At 36.4% G+C, this 18,812-nt stretch overlaps 1 protein-coding gene across 1 annotated transcript in view; it reads right to left on the bottom strand.

Moving 5' to 3' along the window:
- The window catches only part of LRP1B (LDL receptor related protein 1B), a gene marked incomplete at its 3' end in the record, with an annotated part of 2,330,707 nt that overhangs the window by 1,489,782 nt on the left and 822,113 nt on the right, over window positions 1–18,812 (bottom strand). The window contains exon 23 of the mRNA XM_081243013.1: window positions 1,581–1,703. Within this exon, the coding sequence (XP_081099139.1) occupies window positions 1,581–1,703 (123 nt within the window). The remainder of the gene's footprint in view (window positions 1–1,580; window positions 1,704–18,812) is intronic.

Below are 18,812 nucleotides of genomic sequence, written 5' to 3'. Positions count from 1 at the left end.
AATACATTAACAAAGTTGTGCAACCATCACTGCAATCTAATTTTAGAACACTTCATCACCTCCAAAGAGACCCCATACTCATTAGCAGACATTCCTCATTCCCCTCCACCCCACTGGCCACTGGCAACCACTTATCTACTTTCTATCTCTATAGATTTGCCTATTGGGATATTTCATATGAATGGAATCATAAAATATGTGGTCTCTTGTGCCTGGCTTCTTTTCCTTCACATAATATTTTCAAGATTTATCCATGTAGCATGTATAAGTACTTCAGTCTTTTTTTTATTGTTAAATAATATTCCTTTGTATGGATTTATCAGATTTATTTATCCACTAGAGTATTTTCCTATTAATATACTTTTTCCTCTTATCATGCCTAGAACCTTAGCTATGCTATAGGGGTCTTGTAAAGGTTTTCAGAATTAAACTGATGAAATTGGTGAAAATCAGAAATGTAGTAAACAACTACAACCTCTTACTATCGAAAAAGTGATCTGTCCAAATTGAAGAAAGGCAATTAATGCAAATATTCAAGTACCCATATGTTGAGAAACTTAAAAACACTAGCAAACATGAAGAAAGTGAATAAGCATTGCTTCTGCTTCCCATCACCAAGATTTTCATCAAAACTTATATTGGTTCCATCTATAAGATTTATAAACAAGTAGATAAAAGTGGAAAATGGAACCAATAATTATTATCTCTACAATATCAAGCAATAAGAGTGGTGGATTTTTCTTTTTTCATGTTGACTTCACGGAACTATGTAGTTGCTTTGGGGATGATCCTGAGAAGCTGACATACATGTTTGCGTGGGGAGTAAAAACTGATATTAGCTGTGCTAGAAAATATCAATATGAAAATTTAGGTAACTCTTCACACTCCTTACAACAGTAGGTATTTAAAAGAAAGTGCAGCAGATTTAGCTGTTGTCCTGTTATTATTTACAATTTTGATTTAGTGGTATTTTTCACATGGGCAAAACCCTTAATGGACTCCCAAGTTAGACGCAGTGGTACAATTACAATTAAGACTCATGTGTATTAAGAGTTCTGAATCTGATATTAAAAAGTCAAAGATCCTCACTGCATGGATGGATAAATGTAGTTTCTATCTTTCAGGTGCAAAAGAAAACATGTTCAATAATTTGTGTAGTGCCCTAGATATTAAGAGAAATAATATTGGAGCTAAAGATTGATTAGTTCATTATTCCTTCTATATGCTCCTCTGTCTCAAAACGTGTGAGATAAATTATTGGAGAGGACCTTATTCCCTCTTAGTGCTGTGTTTTCAAGGATTTTTTTCTCTTCAAGTAAATTTTTTTTCTAGGAGTAACACAATCACATTGAAATAACCTTGCATTTTCTTCCCTTCATAAGTTAATTCACACGACAAAACTGCGTTTTATGCTCTCATTCACATAGTCATTTTAAAGGACACGCAAACAAAAGGTTTTAAGTTTTTAGGTTATTTGGGAAAAAAAGAATAAACGGAAACAGCACTCATCTGTGAAAACAGCTGACATTTAGTTTCACATGTAAGGTAAATCCGAACAGCATGAGAACCTTTCTACTCACAGGTATCTAACGATTCGTCTGAATCATCAGGGCAGTCAGGGTCCCCATCACACAGCCAGGTCTGGGAGACACAAGTCACGTGATCGTGGCAAAGAAATTCACCAGGATCACACAACTGCTGATCTGAAAATGAAAATGTTTCAAAATAAAATATGAATGATCTGAACATGAACACAAGAGCAGTACAAAGATGAAATGTGAGAAGGCAATGTATAAAATGTCTATGAATGTGGGCCACATTTTCTGTTCGGCAACAAAGCTAAACCAATTATTTTTCTTATTTTTATCCACTCAGCTCAAGCACTCAATTCTGATAGACTTAACTTCGTTGTGGTCTCACACAATCTATCCTGAAAATAGTTAAGAATTCTATTTGTGTTTAGGACTAGAGGTTTCCTCATATCAGATAAGGCATATAGCTATCCCAGCAAGCAGGTTTTATAGAAGATGTTGATCCAAAGCAGAAGTTCTTGAGCAGAAAAATTTTAGTTTCCTCCTCTGCTCCAAGACAATGAAAAATCAGCAATAAAAATTAAACCTTGTACGTAAACTCCATCTCTTAGTATTTAGTTCTTAACTATCCAACCTTATGCTAGAGCTTCATGCCTTTACATCTGTTAGATACCCAATATCATAATATATTTTTCCCTTTTTCACTACAACTTTCCAATCGACAGTTTCTGCTACTAGACAGTGAGGGTGATAGTAAAATCCCATAAAGTTTTGTTCTAACTCAGGTTTCTACATTTGACTATATTCAAAAAGTCCATTATTTTCCTTCCACTGTTTCAGAATATTTAGGATCTGTTGCCTTTCCTCAGGTCCTAGTAAACTCATCAGATGTGGTTTTTTGCAATATTCTTACTTATGCCCTATAAGTCCATTCAACAAATATTTCTTTTTAAAAAGTATTTTAAAACATGTCTGAAATAGAAATGTTTCTTACAATTGATGACCTCGGAGAGTGAAGGAGTGTTAGGAGAGTTAGACAGTTGATACCACTTATTCTTTGTTATGTATATACAGGAATGATCCAACATCAAAGAAATCCATCAGTAAATATGACTTTCAATATATACCAAATGCATATTCTAAGTGGTACAAAAGCATTACACCATAGCTTAATTGACCTTTTTCCCCTAGCAATCTACAAAATGATGGCACATCTTCCACTTAATCATTTGATAAGATATAGTATGTCTCTCCTTTCTCTCCCTCAACCTCTTCCCCTGACCCCAAAATAACTTAAAACAAACATACTTTACAAACACACAAACACATCCACAGACACACACACACACACAAACACACATCTTTAATCTATAATTAACTCTTCCTACTCTCACACTATGATATTTTCTGAAAATTCATATATTTTACCTTATTATACACTGTCAATACCACAATCGTTACTACTGCTATCATAATTATTGTTTTTTTTCACATTAGGTTGTTTGTGCATACTCTGAATTTGGCCTTAGAGTTGGTGCTATAGAATCAAAGATGTATAAGTCTCAGTCTTTGTCTTGAAAGATTCAATCAGACTACTTACACCAACAGATCCTGAAGGGAAAAAAAAGTACATTGTATACCAAAAGTTGCCAAATAATTGATTTAGAAAATAACTGCTAAAAGGAGAGATCACAGGTAGAGACAGATGGATACCAATACAAATAAAAGTCTGGGGATATAAGTATGATTTTAAACGTGGGTAGGCTATGGATACATGGAGAGTAAATATAGGACATTTCAGACAAGAGGTAGAGTAATAAAATTTTTAAGGCAGTAATTATTAAAATGCATTTGAGACAAATGTTTTATACTAAAGTTGAAATGACATTCAGGTTATAAGATCCATCTAGGTTTTTCTCCACCAAACAGTATGTGTGATATTTATAAGTATGTCCTGGTGTTAGAGGAAAGGGACTTAAATTTTGCTTTAGACAGTCACGTAACCTTTGTAGTTAATGTAGGGAAAGAGCACATGAAAAAATTTCAATTATTTTTGCTTATAGACAGAGACTATATGATTTATTACCAAACGGGGAGAGTTCTGAGGGTGAAGGAAGACATTAATAATTACACTGGGGCAACAAGTATAAACCAAGTCTATTCCAGAAAAATCAGAATGACTGCTCATTGTACCTATAGCTAGTTTACATTTGATCTATGATTTTGAGATGCTGGGTTTTCTCTTCCTTCATTCCTCCCAAACTATAACCAATTGCTATAAGGAAAGGGGAAAATAGATGGTGCCTTGCTAAATGCCACTGTATAGTGTCTGTCTCAGTAAATAATCAACAAATATTTGTTGAAGTATAAAGAAATAAAAAGGGCCAACAGAACAATTTATAGTGCTGAAAAATAGTGTCTCAAAAACATAGGTCAGGGACTTCCCTAGTGGCGCAGTGGTTAAGAATCCGCCTGCCAATGCAGAGGACATGGTTTAGAGCCCTGGTCCAGGAAGATCCCCCATGCCACGGAGCAACTAAGCCCGTGTGCCACATCTACTGAACCTGCGCTCCAGAGTCCACAAGTCACAACTACTGAAGACTGCACACCTAGCCCCCATGCTCCGCAACAAGAGAAGCTGCCGCACTGAGAAGCCCACGCATGGCAACGAAGAGTAACCCCTGCTCTCTGCAGCTAGAGAAAGCCCACGTGCAGCAACAAAGACCCAACGCAGCCAAAAGGAAAAAAAACAAAAACAAAAACAAAGGTCAGGGTTAGTAATGAAGAACCTTGAGCACCACAGGAAGCATTTTATAGATAATTTGAGGCCATGGAAAATTACTTAAGAAATGGTATTCATGTTAAAATAAACTGCAAAGTCACCTGTGAGGAGACTACTGCAATTGTCTAGAAAAAAGTTTAAGATGATTGGGGTAAAGTAGTGGGGACTAAAATGGAGACTGTTCTCCAAATGATCTAATATAAGAGTTAGGAATTAGTGACTAAATAGTTGAAAGACTCAAATATGCCTCCAAGTAAATATCCTCAAAAATTGATTAGATGGTGTCTCAAAACCAAGATAGGACATAGAGATGGGGAAAAGAAAGAGAAGATATTGTACATGTGAGTGTAAATGTGTATGTGACCCTTGTCATGGGGGCAGTGGAATAATAATAGAAGGAATAATTAGTATTTTTATAGTGCTCTGCAGCTCAAAAAGCAGTTCCACCCCTGATATCTTAATTTGTTCATTTATTTATTCAACAAATATCACTGAGCTTCTACTATGTTCTAGGGACTGAGGATACAATAGTGAGGAAAACAAAGCAGAATCCCCTGCCATCATAGAGCTTACATTACAGTGGAGGATAGAAACAAAATAAACACGAGTTAATTGCAAAGTCTATTAGAAGATAAACACTATGGCGAAAAATAAAACAGAGATAGGGATTAAGGGCTGGAGACCAGGGTCGAGGGGTGGACATACAATTTTAAACAAGGTGGTCAGAGAACGTGTCACAGAGAATGTAACATTTAATAAAGCCTTATAGAAGATGAGAGTGACATCCATTTGAATAAAAGGTCATGTGTTAAGAACCTCTGGAAATATTCCATTTTATATATGTACCACATCTTCTTTACCATTTATCTGTCAATCCATTTAGGTTGCTTCCATGTCCAGGCTATTGTAACTGGTGCTTCAATGGACATTGGGGTGCATGTATCTTTTCAAATTATGGTTTTCTCTGGATATATGCCCAGGAGTAGGATTGCTGGATCATATGGTAGCTCTATTTTTAATTTTTTTTTTTTTTTTTTTTTTTTTTTTGCGGTAGGCGGGCCTCTCACTGTTGTGGCCTCTCCCCTTGCAGAGCACAGGCTCCGGATGCGCAGGCTCAGCAGCCATGGCTCACGGGCCTAGCCGCTCTGCGGCATGTGGGATCTTCCCAGACCGGGGCACGAACCCGTGTCCCCTGCATCGGCAGGCGGACTCTCAACCACTGCGCCACCAGGGAAGCCCTATTTTTAATTTTTTAAGGAAACTCCATACTATTCTCCACAGTGGCTGCACCAATTTACATTCCCACCAATGTAGGAGGGTTCCCTTTTCTCCACACCCTCTCCATCATTTATACAATGGAATATTTCTCAGCCACAAAAAGGAATGAAATAATGCCATTTGCAACAACATGGAGGGACCTAGAGATTATCACACTGAGTGAAGTCAGTCAGACAGAGAAAAACAAATATAATATGATATCACTTATATGTGGAATCTAAAAAAATGGTATAAGTGAACTTACTTACAAAACAGAAACAGAGTCACAGGTGTAGAAAACAAACTTATGGCTACCAAGGGGGAAAGTGGGGGGGGGATAAATTGGGAGATTGGGATTGACATATATACACTAGTATATATAAAATAGATAACTAAAAGGACCTACTGTATAGCACAAGGAACTCTACTCAGTACTCTATAATGGCCTATATGGGAAAATAATCTAAAAAAATAGTGGATAAATGTATATGTATAACTGATTCACTTTGCTGTACACCTGAAACTAACACAACATTGTAAATCAAATATACTCCAATAAAAATTAATTTAAAAAGAAAGAACCTGTGGCAAGAGGGAGCCCAGCAAATTTAAGGAACACTAAGGAAGTCTGAGTGGCTGGAGAAAACGTGAAAGTGGAAGAATTGAGGTCAGGGAATCAAGGAATATGGGGCAGAGGTTGGCGGATGAAGACTTCTAGTTTTACTAAAAATCAAGATGGGAAACCATTGGAATGTTCTGAGTACAGAGACACAATCTAACTGACTTTCTTTTTTAAAGGATACTGTGTTGAAAATAGAGTGCAGTGAAGTGAAGGTAGAAGTAGGGAGGTCAACTAGGATGTTATTGCAATAACGCGGGTGAAAGGGAGTAGTTGTGCAGATACATGTGCTGGTGAAGTGGAGTTTCAAGACTATTTGATAAGGAAACAAGTCAGATATCTTTCTACCATCTCAATAAATGTCAGGATCTTAAACTCAGATCTCTGACCTCAAAAGTATGACTTTGCAACAGTTTTTTTTTTTTAATATACTGACTATGAGGTGCTTGGGAGACTTCCAAGAATAAATATGCAATAGACAGTGACACATTGAAGACTGAAATTCAGGAGAAAGGTCAAAACTGAAAACAAAGAAAAGAACTGGAGCTGTGAGAAGACAGTAAAAAGCATAGGAATAGATTTAGATCTAATTAAAGTGAGGTGGGGGAAGAGGGAAAGACAGAGACAGAGACAGGGAGAGAAAGGCAGCAAAGAGTAGGTCAGGCAAGGAGAGAGAGGAGACAGAAAGTTTAGCCAGAGATACAAGAGAATAAGGTCAAGGGGAAAGAGGATGCACTAAAATCATGAAAAAATTTAAGAATGGATTGAGGAAGGGGGTCACCAGTGACCAAGTTCAAGTATGATAAATTCTTATAAGATGGGGTAGACTTGTAGGCTGAGGGAAAGGTGCCATTGAAGGAAGAGAGACTGGAGGCTCCAAAAGGATAGGAAAGTGCAGCAGTTTCCCAAGAGCTCACAAGGCTGGAATTAAAACCTAAACAATAGTAGGAGCACTTGCCCTGAGGAAGAAAGGATAGAAAAATGAGACAGATAAATCATTAGCTGGTAGGGAAGGTTAAGGTATTCTTACCTGGTTGTGATTCCTCAAAGAACTTAAAAGCAAGATTAGTTTTTGTAATTTGAAGAAGGTAGACTTGGAAAGAGGAGTAAAGATTTAGAATGAGTAGAAAATTGAAAAGGAAATCAACTAGAAATCTGTGAAAGGATTTCTTTCCAACAGCAATGATAATACAATTAAGGTTGAAAACTAAATATTTGACAGTTGATTTGTTTTCTATGAATGTCCAAATGTTCACCTGCATTGACCTATAGATATAGAATAATTCCTTGAGAAAATCCCAGAAGAAAGTCCCTTGGGAAAATATGCAAACCATCCATCCTCAACATATATGCACATGTATATAGACACATACACAAAATCATCATGATTCAAAACAACTTTTTTTTTTTCAGGAGTAAGACATACTTAAGGGGATTTACCTAATGAGCCTATGTTATCAACTTGCTAAGCAAGCTCCAGCCTTTAAAGGGAGTTTGCATAGTTGCAATTTTGAGGACAGTTTTATATGATCTCTCTAGGAAATAGCAGTTAAGAATATTTTGCTACAACCCACCTATTTATTTTTCACCTTAATATTCAATTTCAAGGTCTGTTTCTAAAAGCATTGATTATAGGATTAAAATAAATGAATTTTCAGTATTTCAAGGTGATTATTTTAAAATACATACACTGGATTGAGTTCCTTGAATCAGAAGCTAAATATGTTATGTCTATGTGTATTTTCCATTTATCCTATTTAATGCTTCAAGCTACACTTCTGAGATAGCCAAACTAATCTTACTTTAAATGTCTTCCTATTGTATGAAACACAATATTATACACTGTAATTAAAACAAGAAGCTTATGAGAATGTGCAGGAAGTTTCGCTTACATCCCTAAGGAAGAAGATCAAAGCTAGTACTGAGAGACCTTCAGGATGGCAGACGACTAAAATGTGGAGATCACCTTCCTCCCCACAAATACATCAGAAATACTTCTACACGGGGAACAGCTCCTACAGAACACCTACTGAACACTGGCAGAAGTTCTCAGGCCTCCCCAAAGGTAAGAAACTCCCCACATACCTGTGTAGGGCAAAAGAAAAAAGGAAAAACAGAGACAAAAGAATAAGGATGAGACCTGCACCTTGGGGAGGGAACTGTGAAAGACGAAAGGTTTCCACACACTAGAAGCCCCTTCACTGGCGGAGACTGGAGGTGGCAGGGGGGAAGCTTCAGAGTCACGGAGGAGAACGCAGCAACAGGGGTGTGGAGGGCAAAGCGGAGAGATTCCCGCAAAGAGGATGAGTGCCGACCAGCATTCACCATCCTGACAGGCTTGTCTGCTCACGCACCAGGTCGGGCTCGGGCTTCGGAGGTCGGATCCCAGGGAGAGGACTGGCGGCGTGAACACAGCCTGAGGGGGACTAAAGAACCACAGCTAGCCGGGAGGGAGTCTGGGAAAAGGTCTGGACCTGCCGAAGAGGCAAGAGACTTTTTCTTGCCTCTTTGTTTCCTGGTGCACGAAGAGAGGGGATTAAGAGCGCCGCTTAAAGGAGCTTCAGAGACAGGCGTGAGCCACGGCTATCAGCGTGGACCCCAGAGACAGGCATGAGACGCTCAGGCTGCTATTGCAGCCACCAAGAAGCCTGTGTGCAAGCACAGGTCACTATCCACACCTCCATTCCTGGGACCCTGTGCAGCCTGCCACTGCCAGGGTCCCGTGATCCAGACACATCTTCCCCAGGAGAACGCACGGCACGCCTCAGGCTGGTACAATGTAATGCTGGCCTCTGCCGCCACAGGCTTGCCCCGCATCCGTACCCCTCCCTCCCCCCGGCCTGAGTGAGCCAGAGCCCCCGAAACAGCTGCTCCTTTAACCCCTTCCTGTCTGAGCGAAGAACAGACGCCCTCAGGCAACCTACACGCAGAGGCAGGGCCAAATCCAAAGCTGAAGACCAGGAGATGTGTGAACAAAGAAGCGAAAGGGAAATCTCTGCCAGCAGCCTCAGAAGCAGTGGATTAAATCTCCATAATCAACTTGATGTACCCTGCATCTCTGGAATACCTGAATAGACAATGAATCATCCCAAAATTGAGGCAGTGGACTTTGGGAGCAACAGTAGACATAGGGTTTGCTTTCTTCACCTAATTTGTTTCTGGTTTTATGTTTATCTTAGTTTAGTATTTAGACTTTATCATTATTGGTAGATTTGTTTATTGATTTGGTTGTTCTCTTCCTTTTCTTTCAATATATATATATTTTTTCCTTTCTCTCTTTTTGTGAGTGTGTATGTGTATGCTTCTTTGTGTGATTTTGTCTGTATAGCTTTGCTTTTACCATTTGTCCTCAGGTTCTGTCTATCCGTATTTTTTTTTTTTTTAGTTTAGTTTTTAGCACTTGTTATCATTGGTGGATTTGTTTTTTGGTTTGGTTGCTCTATTCTTTCTTTTTTTATTACTTTTTAATTTTTTAAATTTTCAATAATTTTATTTATTTATTTTTATTTTAATAACTTTATTTTACTTTTTTCTTTCTTTCTTTCTTTCTTCTCCCTTTTCTTTTGAGCCATGCAGCGGAACAGGGTCTTTGTACTCTGGGCAGGTGTCATGCCTATGTCTCTGAGGTGGGAGAGCCAAGGTCAGGACATTGATCCACCAGAGACCTCCCAGCTCCACATAATATCAAACAGCAAAAGCTGCCCCAGAGATCTCCATCTCAACACTAAGACCCAGCTCCACTCAATGACCAGCAAGCTACAGTGCTGGACACTCTATGCCAAACAACTAGCAAGAACACAGGAACACAAGCACATCCATAGCACAGAGCCTGCCTAAAATCATAATAAGGTCACAGACACCCCAAAACACACCACTGGACATGGTCCTGTCCACCAGAAAGACAAGATTCAGCCTCATCCACCAGAACACAGGCACCAGGAAGCCTACACAACCCACTGAAACACCCTTAGCCACTGGGGGCAGACACCAAAAGCAGTGGGAACAATGAACCTGCAGCCTTCAAAAAGGAAACACCAAATACAGTAAGTGAAGTGAAATGAGAAGACAGAGAAACACACAGCAGATGAAGGAGCAAGGTAAAAACCCAGCAGACCAAACAAATAAAGAGGAAATAGGCAGTCTAACTAATAAAGAATTCAGAGTAATGATAGTAAAGATGATCCAAAATTCCGGAAATAGAATGGAGAAAATTTTTTAAAAAGTTTAACAAGGACATAGAGGAACTAAAGAACAAACAAACAATGACGAACAAAACGATAAATGAAATTAGAAATTCTCTAGAAGGAATCAATAGCACAATAACTGAGGCAGAAAAACAGATAAGTGACCTGGATGATAAAATAGTGAAAATAACTACCACAGAGCAGGATAAAGAAAAAGAATGAAAAGAATTGAGGACAGTCTGAGACCTCTGGGACAACACTGAACGCACCAACTTTTGAATTATAAGGGTCATAGAAAAAGAAGAGAAAAAGAAAGGGACTGAGAAAATATTTGAAGACATTTTATTTGAAAACTTCCCTAACATGGGAAAGGATATAGTCCAACAAGTCCAGGAAGCACAGAGTCCCATACAGGATGGATCCAAGGAGAAACACACCAGAAACATAGTAATCAAACTATCAAAAATTAAATACAAAGGAAAAATATTAAAAGCAGCAAGAAAAAAAAAACAAAAAACAAATAACATACAAGGGAATCCCCATAAGGTTAACGGCTGATATTTCAGCAAAAACTCTGCAAGCCAGAAGGGAGTGGCAGGACATATTTAAAGTGATGAAAGGGAAAAAACTACAACCAGGATTATGCTACCCAGTAAGGATCTCTTTCAGATTCGATGGAGAAATTAAAACCTTTACAGACAAGCAAAAGCTAAGAGAATTCAGCACCACCAAACCAGCTTTACAAAAAATGCTAAAGGAACTTATCTAGAAATGAAACACAAGAGAAGGAAAAGACATACAATAACAAACCAAAAACAATTAAGGAAATGGTAATAGGAACATACATATTGATAACTACTTTAAATGTAAATGAATTAAATGCCCAACCAAAAGACACAGCCTGGCTGAATGGATACAAAAAGAAGACCCGTATATATGCTGTCTACAAGACACCCACTTCAGACCTAGGAACACATACAGACAGAAAGTGAGGGGATGGAAAAAGATATTAAATGCAAATGGAAATCAAAAGAAAGCTGGAATAGCAATTCTCATATCAGACAAAATAAATTTTAAAATAAAGACTATTATAAGAGACAAAGAAGGATACTACATAATGATCAAGAGATCAATCCAAGAAGAAGATATAACAATTGTAAATATTTATGTACCCAACATAGGAGCACCACAATATATAAGGCAAATGCTAACAACCATAAAAGAGGAAGTCAACAGTAACACAATTATAGTAGAAGACTATAACACCCCGCTCTCACCAATGGACAGAACATCCAAAATGAAAATAAATAATGAAACACAAGCTTTAAATGATACATTGAACAAAATGCACTTAATTGATATTTATAGGATATTCCATCCAAAAACAACAGAATACACTTTCCTCTCAAGTCCTCATGGAACATTCTCCAAGATAGATCATATCTTGGGTCACAAATCAGGCCTTGGTAAATTTAAGAATATTGAAATAGTATCAAGTATCTTTTCTGACCACAGCACTATGAGACTAGATATCAATTACAGGAAAAAAATCTGTAAAAAGTACAAACACATGGAGGCTAAACAATACACTACTAAATAAGGAAGAGATCACTAAAGAAATCAAAGAGCAAATTAAAAAATACCTAGAAAAAAAAAGACAATGAAAACTCGACGACCCAAAATCTATGGGATGCAGCAAAAGGAGTTCTAAGAGGGAAGTTTATAGCAATACAATCCTACCTCAAGAAACAAGAAACATCTCAAATAAAATATTTAACCTTACACCTAAAGCAATTAAAGAAGGAAGAACAAAAAACTCCAGAGTTAGCAGAAGGAAAGAAATCATAAAGATCAGATCAAAAATAAATGAAAAAGAAATGAATAATGCAATAGCAAAGATCAATAAAGCTATAACTTGGTTGTTTGAAAACATAAACAAAATTGATAAATCATTAACCAGACTCATCAAGAAAAAAAGGTAGAAGACTCAAATCAATAGAATTAGAAATGAAAAAGGAGAAGTAACAAGTGACACTGCAGAAATACAAAGGATCATGAGAGATTACTACAAGCAACTACATGCCAATAAAATGGAAAACTTGGGAGAAATGGACAAATCCTTAGAAAAGCACAACCTTCCAAGACTGAACCCGAAGAAATAGAAAATATAAACAGACCAATAACAAGCACTGAAATTGAGACTGTGATTAAAAATCTTCCAACAAACAAAAGTCCAGGACCAGATGTCCTCAGAGGTGAATTCTATCAAATATTTAGAGATGACCTAACACCTATTTTCTGAAACTGTTCCAAAATATCACAGAGGAAGGAACACTCCAAAACTGATTCTATGAGGCCATCATCACCCTGATACCAAAACCAAACAAAGATGTCACAAAGAAAGAAAACTACAGGCCAATATCATTGATGAACATACATGCAAAAATCCTCAACAAAATACTAGCAAAGAGAATCCAACAGCACATTAAAAGGATCATACACCATGATCAAGTGGGGTTTGTCCCAGGAATGCAAGCATTCATTACTTTATGCAAATCAATCAATGTGATAAACTATATTAACAAATTGAAAGAGAAAAAACATATGATCATCTCAATAGATGCAGAAAAAGCTTTTGACACAATTCAACATCCATTTATGATAAAAACCCTCCATAGGGCTTCCCTGGTGGTGCAGTGGTTGAGAGTCCGCCTGCCGATGCAGGGAACATGGGTTCGTGCCCTGGTCCGGGAGGATCCCACATGCCGCGGAGTGGCTGGATCCGTGAGCTATAGCCGCTGAGCCTGCGCGTCTGGAGCCTGTGCTCCGCAACGGGAGAGGTCAAAACAGTGAGAGGCCCACGTACCACAAAACAAACAAAAAAAACCAAAAAACCTCCAGAAAGTAGGCATAGAGGGAACTTACCTCAACATAATAAAGGCCATATATAACAAATCCACAGCCAACCTCATTCTCAATGGTGAAAAACTGAAACCATTTCCACTAAGATCAAGAAGAAGAAAAGGTCGTCCATTTTCACCGCTATTATTCAACATAGTTTTTGAAGTTTTAGCCACAGCAATCAGAGAAGAAATAGAAATAAAAGGAATCCAAATCGGAAAAGAAGAAGTAAAGCTGTCACTGTTTGAAGATGATACGATACTATACAAAGAGAATCCTAAAGATGCTACCAGAAAACGACTAGAGCTAATGAATGAATTTGGTAATGTAGCAAGATACAAAACTAATGCACAGAAATCTCTTGCATTCCTATACACGAATGATGAAAAATCTGAAAGAGAAATTAAGGAAACACTCCCATTTACCATTGCAACAAAAAGAATAAAATACCTAGGAATAAACCTACCTAGGGAGACAAAAGACCCGTATGCAGAAAACTCTAAGACACTGATGAAAGAAATTAAAGATGATACCAACAGATGGAGAGATATACCATGTTCTTGGACTGGAAGAATCAACATTGTGAAAATGACTATACTACCCAAAGCAATCCACAGATTCAATGTGATCCCTATCAAACTACCAATGGCATTTTTCACAGAACTAGAACAAAAAATTTAAAAATGTGTATGGAAACACAAAAGATCCCGAATAGCTAAAGCAATCTTGAGAAAGGAAAACGGAACTTGAGGAATCAGGCTCCTGGACTTCAGAATATACTACAAAGCTACAGTAATCAAGACTGTATGGTACTGGCACAGAAAAAGAAATATAGATCAATGGAACAGAATAGAAAGCCCAGAGATAAACCCACGCACATATGGTCACCTTATTTTTGATAAAGGAGGCAAAATATACAATGGAGAAAAGACAGTCTCTTCAATAAGTGCTGCTGGGAAAACTGGACAGCTACATGTAAAAGAAGCAAATTAGAACAGTCCCTAACACCATAACACAAAAATAAACTCCAAATGGATTCAAGACCTACATGTAATTCCAGACACCATCAAACTCTTAGAGGAAAACATAGGCAGAACACTCTATGACATAAATCACAGCAAGATCCTTTTTGACCCACTTCCTAGAGAAATGGAAATAAAAACAAAAATAAACAAATGGGACCTAATGAAACTTCAAAGCTTTTGCACAGCAAAGGGAACCATAAGCCAGACGAAAAGACAACCCTCAGAATGGGAGAAAATATTTGCAAGTGAAGCAACTGACCAAGGATGAATCTCCAAAATTTACAAGCAGCTCATGCAGCTCAATATCAAAAAAAACCGAACAACCCTATCCAAAAATGGGCAGAAGACTTAAACAGACATTTCTCCAAAGGAGATATACAGATTGCCAACAAACATATGAAAGGATGCTCAACATCACTAATCATTAGAGAAATGCAAATCAAAATTACAATGAGGTATCACCTCACACCAGTCAGAATGGCCATTATCAAAAAAATCTACAAACAGTAAATGCTGGAGAAGGTGTGCAGTAAAGGGAACCCTCTTGCACTGTTGGTGGGAATGTGAATTGGTACAGCCACTATGGAGAACATTATGGAGTTTCATTAAAAAACTAAAAATAGAACTACCATATGACCCAGCAATTCCACTACTACTCGGTATATACCCTGAGAAAACCATAATTCCAAAAGAGCCACATACCACAATGTTCATTGCAGCTCTGTTTACAATAGCCAGGACATGGAAGCCACCTAAGTGTCCACTGACAGATGAATGGATAAAGAAGTTGTGACACATATATGCAATGGAATAATACTCAGACATAAAAAAAGAAATGAAATTGAGTTCTTTGTAGTGAGGTGGATGGACCTAGACTCTGTCATACGAGTGAAGTAAGTAAGAAAGAGAAATACAAATACCATATGCTAACACATATATATGGAATCTAAAAAAAAAAAAATGGTTCTGAAGAAACTAGGGGTAGGATAGGAATAAAGATACAGCCATAGAGAATGGACTTGAGCACACAGGGATGGGGAAGGGTAAGTTGGGACAAAGTGAGAGAGTGGCATAGACATACATACACTAGCAAATGTAAAATAGATAGCTATGTGGGAAGCAGCTGCATACCACAGGGAGATCAGCTCAGTGCTTTGTGACCACCTAGAGGAGTGGAATAGGGAGGTTGGGAGGGAGATGCAAGAGGGAGAAAATATGGTGATATATGTTTATGTATAGCTGATTCACTTTTTTATAAAGCAGAAACTGACACACCATTGTAAAGCAATTTTACTCCAATAAAGATGTTAAAAAACAAAACAAAACATAATGGCCATTTTTTTGTGAATATGCCATGACTGAAGTAAAATTATATTTGCCCTTTGTTAGGTACAAAGTCTATATGTTTATATTACTTATATACTGATAACATATAAGTCTGTATGTTATCATTATATAATCAGATATTCAATATGCTTAATATTTTTTGTCTATTTAATCTCTTGACTACTAAGTCTGTTTAAATCTCTACCATAAAGGTGGAATAGTCCATTTATACTTGTCTTTAAGGGCACTTGCTTCTTGTATATCTCAAAGATATACTGTTAAGTTATGATACATTAATATATTGATATAAGATATATTGTTATATGATATATCACTATGATATACTGATATGTTGTTCATGGTAATGGTTGTTAAATCTTATCAGCAAATTGTAACTTTATCAAATAAAATAATTATCTTCTTGTCTTAAAAAAAGAAAGCTAGTACTGTGTCTCTTTATAATAATAGACTCTTGCAATCAAAAGATATAAAAAGATTAGGACAACCATAACCTATAGAGTTTACTGAGTTTGGATTCATCCTGGCATGAGAAAAGCTTAGTATAATAATCCTGCTACACATAAATGAAAACATCTAATTACTTATCTTAATAAAGATGTATAATAATATTTTTGGAGTTTGGATGTAAATGGCCTTAGCTGAAAGATTTTATATACATGAGATGCCACATACTAGCTAATTTATGTTTTCTCATTTTCACATCATGATGAACTGCTAATTTCAATCTTTCCAAAAAACAAGAACTATCAAAGTCAAATACTAAAACTATTATCTATCAATAGGGGCCTATTGAACAACTGTGTAGCCTCTAGTTCCTTGAGTATTTCATCATAATTATTTTATAATATTGTTATGTCATTTCCCTTAAAAGTTGACTTGCTATTTAAATACTAATGAGAACATTAGTTTACCAACAAATTGTATACTGCATGCATAACAGGGCACCATATGGGAACATTTAAAGGACATGTACATGATGAACTATGGTAGCTAATTAAAAATTAAAGATAAAGGAAGGGTAATACCCACTCAACTGCTGAATTACTGAGAAGTCTTATTCTTCTAGTTAAGTTAAAGAATAAATAGGTACAACCTCTTGCACAAGCTAAGTATGAGGGAAATGCTCTGAGTTAGGTTTTCAGAACTTTGTTAACATGAAAAATATTTATTTATTATATCTATATCTCATTGATAACTTAAACATAGGATGGTTAATAATATACCATTCATAATTATTAAAAGAGAAATATAGTTATATATATTTTTCATGTAACAGGCAATGAATTACCAGGAGAACAGAATTCTTGTAGAGACCTATAGAATGTATTACTTGTTCAACTTTAAATTTTGATAAAGCTCATATAAAATTAAAGAAATTATATTAGTTATCAAGAATCAGGAAGCACCTTAATTTTTTTCCTTTATATTCACCTACTCCAGAAAAATATGCAAATGTAAATTAAGAATAAATTCTCAGAATTCCATTTAACTTGTTCTTCACAATATGTTTAAAGGACTTCTTCTCCACTCCAATGTTTTTTCTACTATCCTTTCACCATTCAACATACATTTTTAGCTCTCCATACTGTTCTATTCACTTTCCCTAAATACATCAGTTTCTGTATCTTCATATTTATTTTATGTGTTTATTCCATTGATTGGAATGCCCTTTTCCACGTAACAAAATTCTAGTCCTGCTCTAGAGTCCAAAGATGTTTCACCTCCTTTAATGAAAACTTTCATAACGAACTTTTTCTTCCTTCATCACTGATTCCATAACACTCCACTCAAACCACCAAAAAGATCCTATTGTGTTTTGCTTTAGTATTGTAGCTACTGGGTGCTGAGCTCCTGGAAGGCAGAGGGTTCTGTCTTAGACTTCACATTTGCCATAACAAGGTGATTTTAATGGAAAAAATCAAATTTTCTATAAAGAATTATGCATTATGTTTGGAAAGAGAGGGGGGGAAAGAAAAACCAAAGCAATACTAGTGGTTTTTGTTTTATTATCAAAATGATAAATAGCTTTATTTAGTTAACCACCAAAATAAAGCTGTTTCCCCATGCTTAAAATAAAATACCCTGAAGAGCAAAGATTATGCCATATAAAGTTAAAGCATCTGTGAAAACTAAAAATCAAACTTCAGAGAGATTCTATGTTATCCTCCAGAGTCTCTTAAAGACTATACTGAAAATTACACTTTTTACAATAGCTGGTTGTACAAAGGTAACTTAGACAAATATGTTAACAATAGATTTTTTAAATGATAATTCCTTTAGGAATATCATTATTTTAAGTGTCAGATAAAGTGAAACTCACCATGTTAAGTCCGTGCTTAATAAAAATACAAAAATAGATTTGGATTATGCACATTTGGAGAGATTGGTAGAGGGAAGGTAGGTCAAAAAGTGTCACACCTGGTAGTTTCATTTTGGCATGAAAATATATCTCCTTCACAAAATTTGTGGTTGATTGAAAAACAAACCTTATTATATACAATAAGATTATAATTCATGGTATCATTTATTTATGCTAAGTCCACCCTTAAAAATCTTCCCAGGCCTATATCAGAGAGTCAGTTAATAATGAAGAGTATCCATATTTCAATGATAACATGGTTTTTAACTAATAATTCCCATTGTCATGCTGAGTCACTACTGATAATTTAGAAACGTAATTACTCTTACTAAATATATATGTGCACACACACTCACACAATGTGTACACATGTTCTTGTATAAACTTAGCATACAGCTCCACCAGGAACTCTGTTATCCCTGATGCTAAGACTCATTAAGAGAGGCTAATCAAATTCCTGAATAAGAGCCCAGTGGTAGGCTGAATAAAGGTACCCCAAAGATGTTCACATCCTAATTTCCAGAGCTTCTGAATGTGTCACCTTACTATGTGACAACTGTGATTAAGAATCTTGAGGTGGGGAGACTATCCTAGATTATACAAGTGAACTCAATGAAATAACAAGATGTGGTACATATATGCAATGGAATATTACTCAGCCATAAAAAAGAATGAAATAATGCCATTTGGAGCAACATGGATGGACCTAAATATTGTCACACTAAGTGAAGTCAGTCAGAGAAAGACAAATATCATATGTTATCACTTATATGTGGGATCTAAAAAAATCGTATAAATGAACTTAT

The sequence above is a fragment of the Mesoplodon bidens genome, assembly GCF_964165515.1.
Source record: "Mesoplodon bidens genome assembly, chromosome: 8".
Lineage (NCBI taxonomy): Eukaryota > Metazoa > Chordata > Mammalia > Artiodactyla > Ziphiidae > Mesoplodon > Mesoplodon bidens.
The sequence above is the reverse complement of the archived record's forward strand: the minus strand, read 5'-3'. Positions and strand labels throughout refer to the sequence as shown.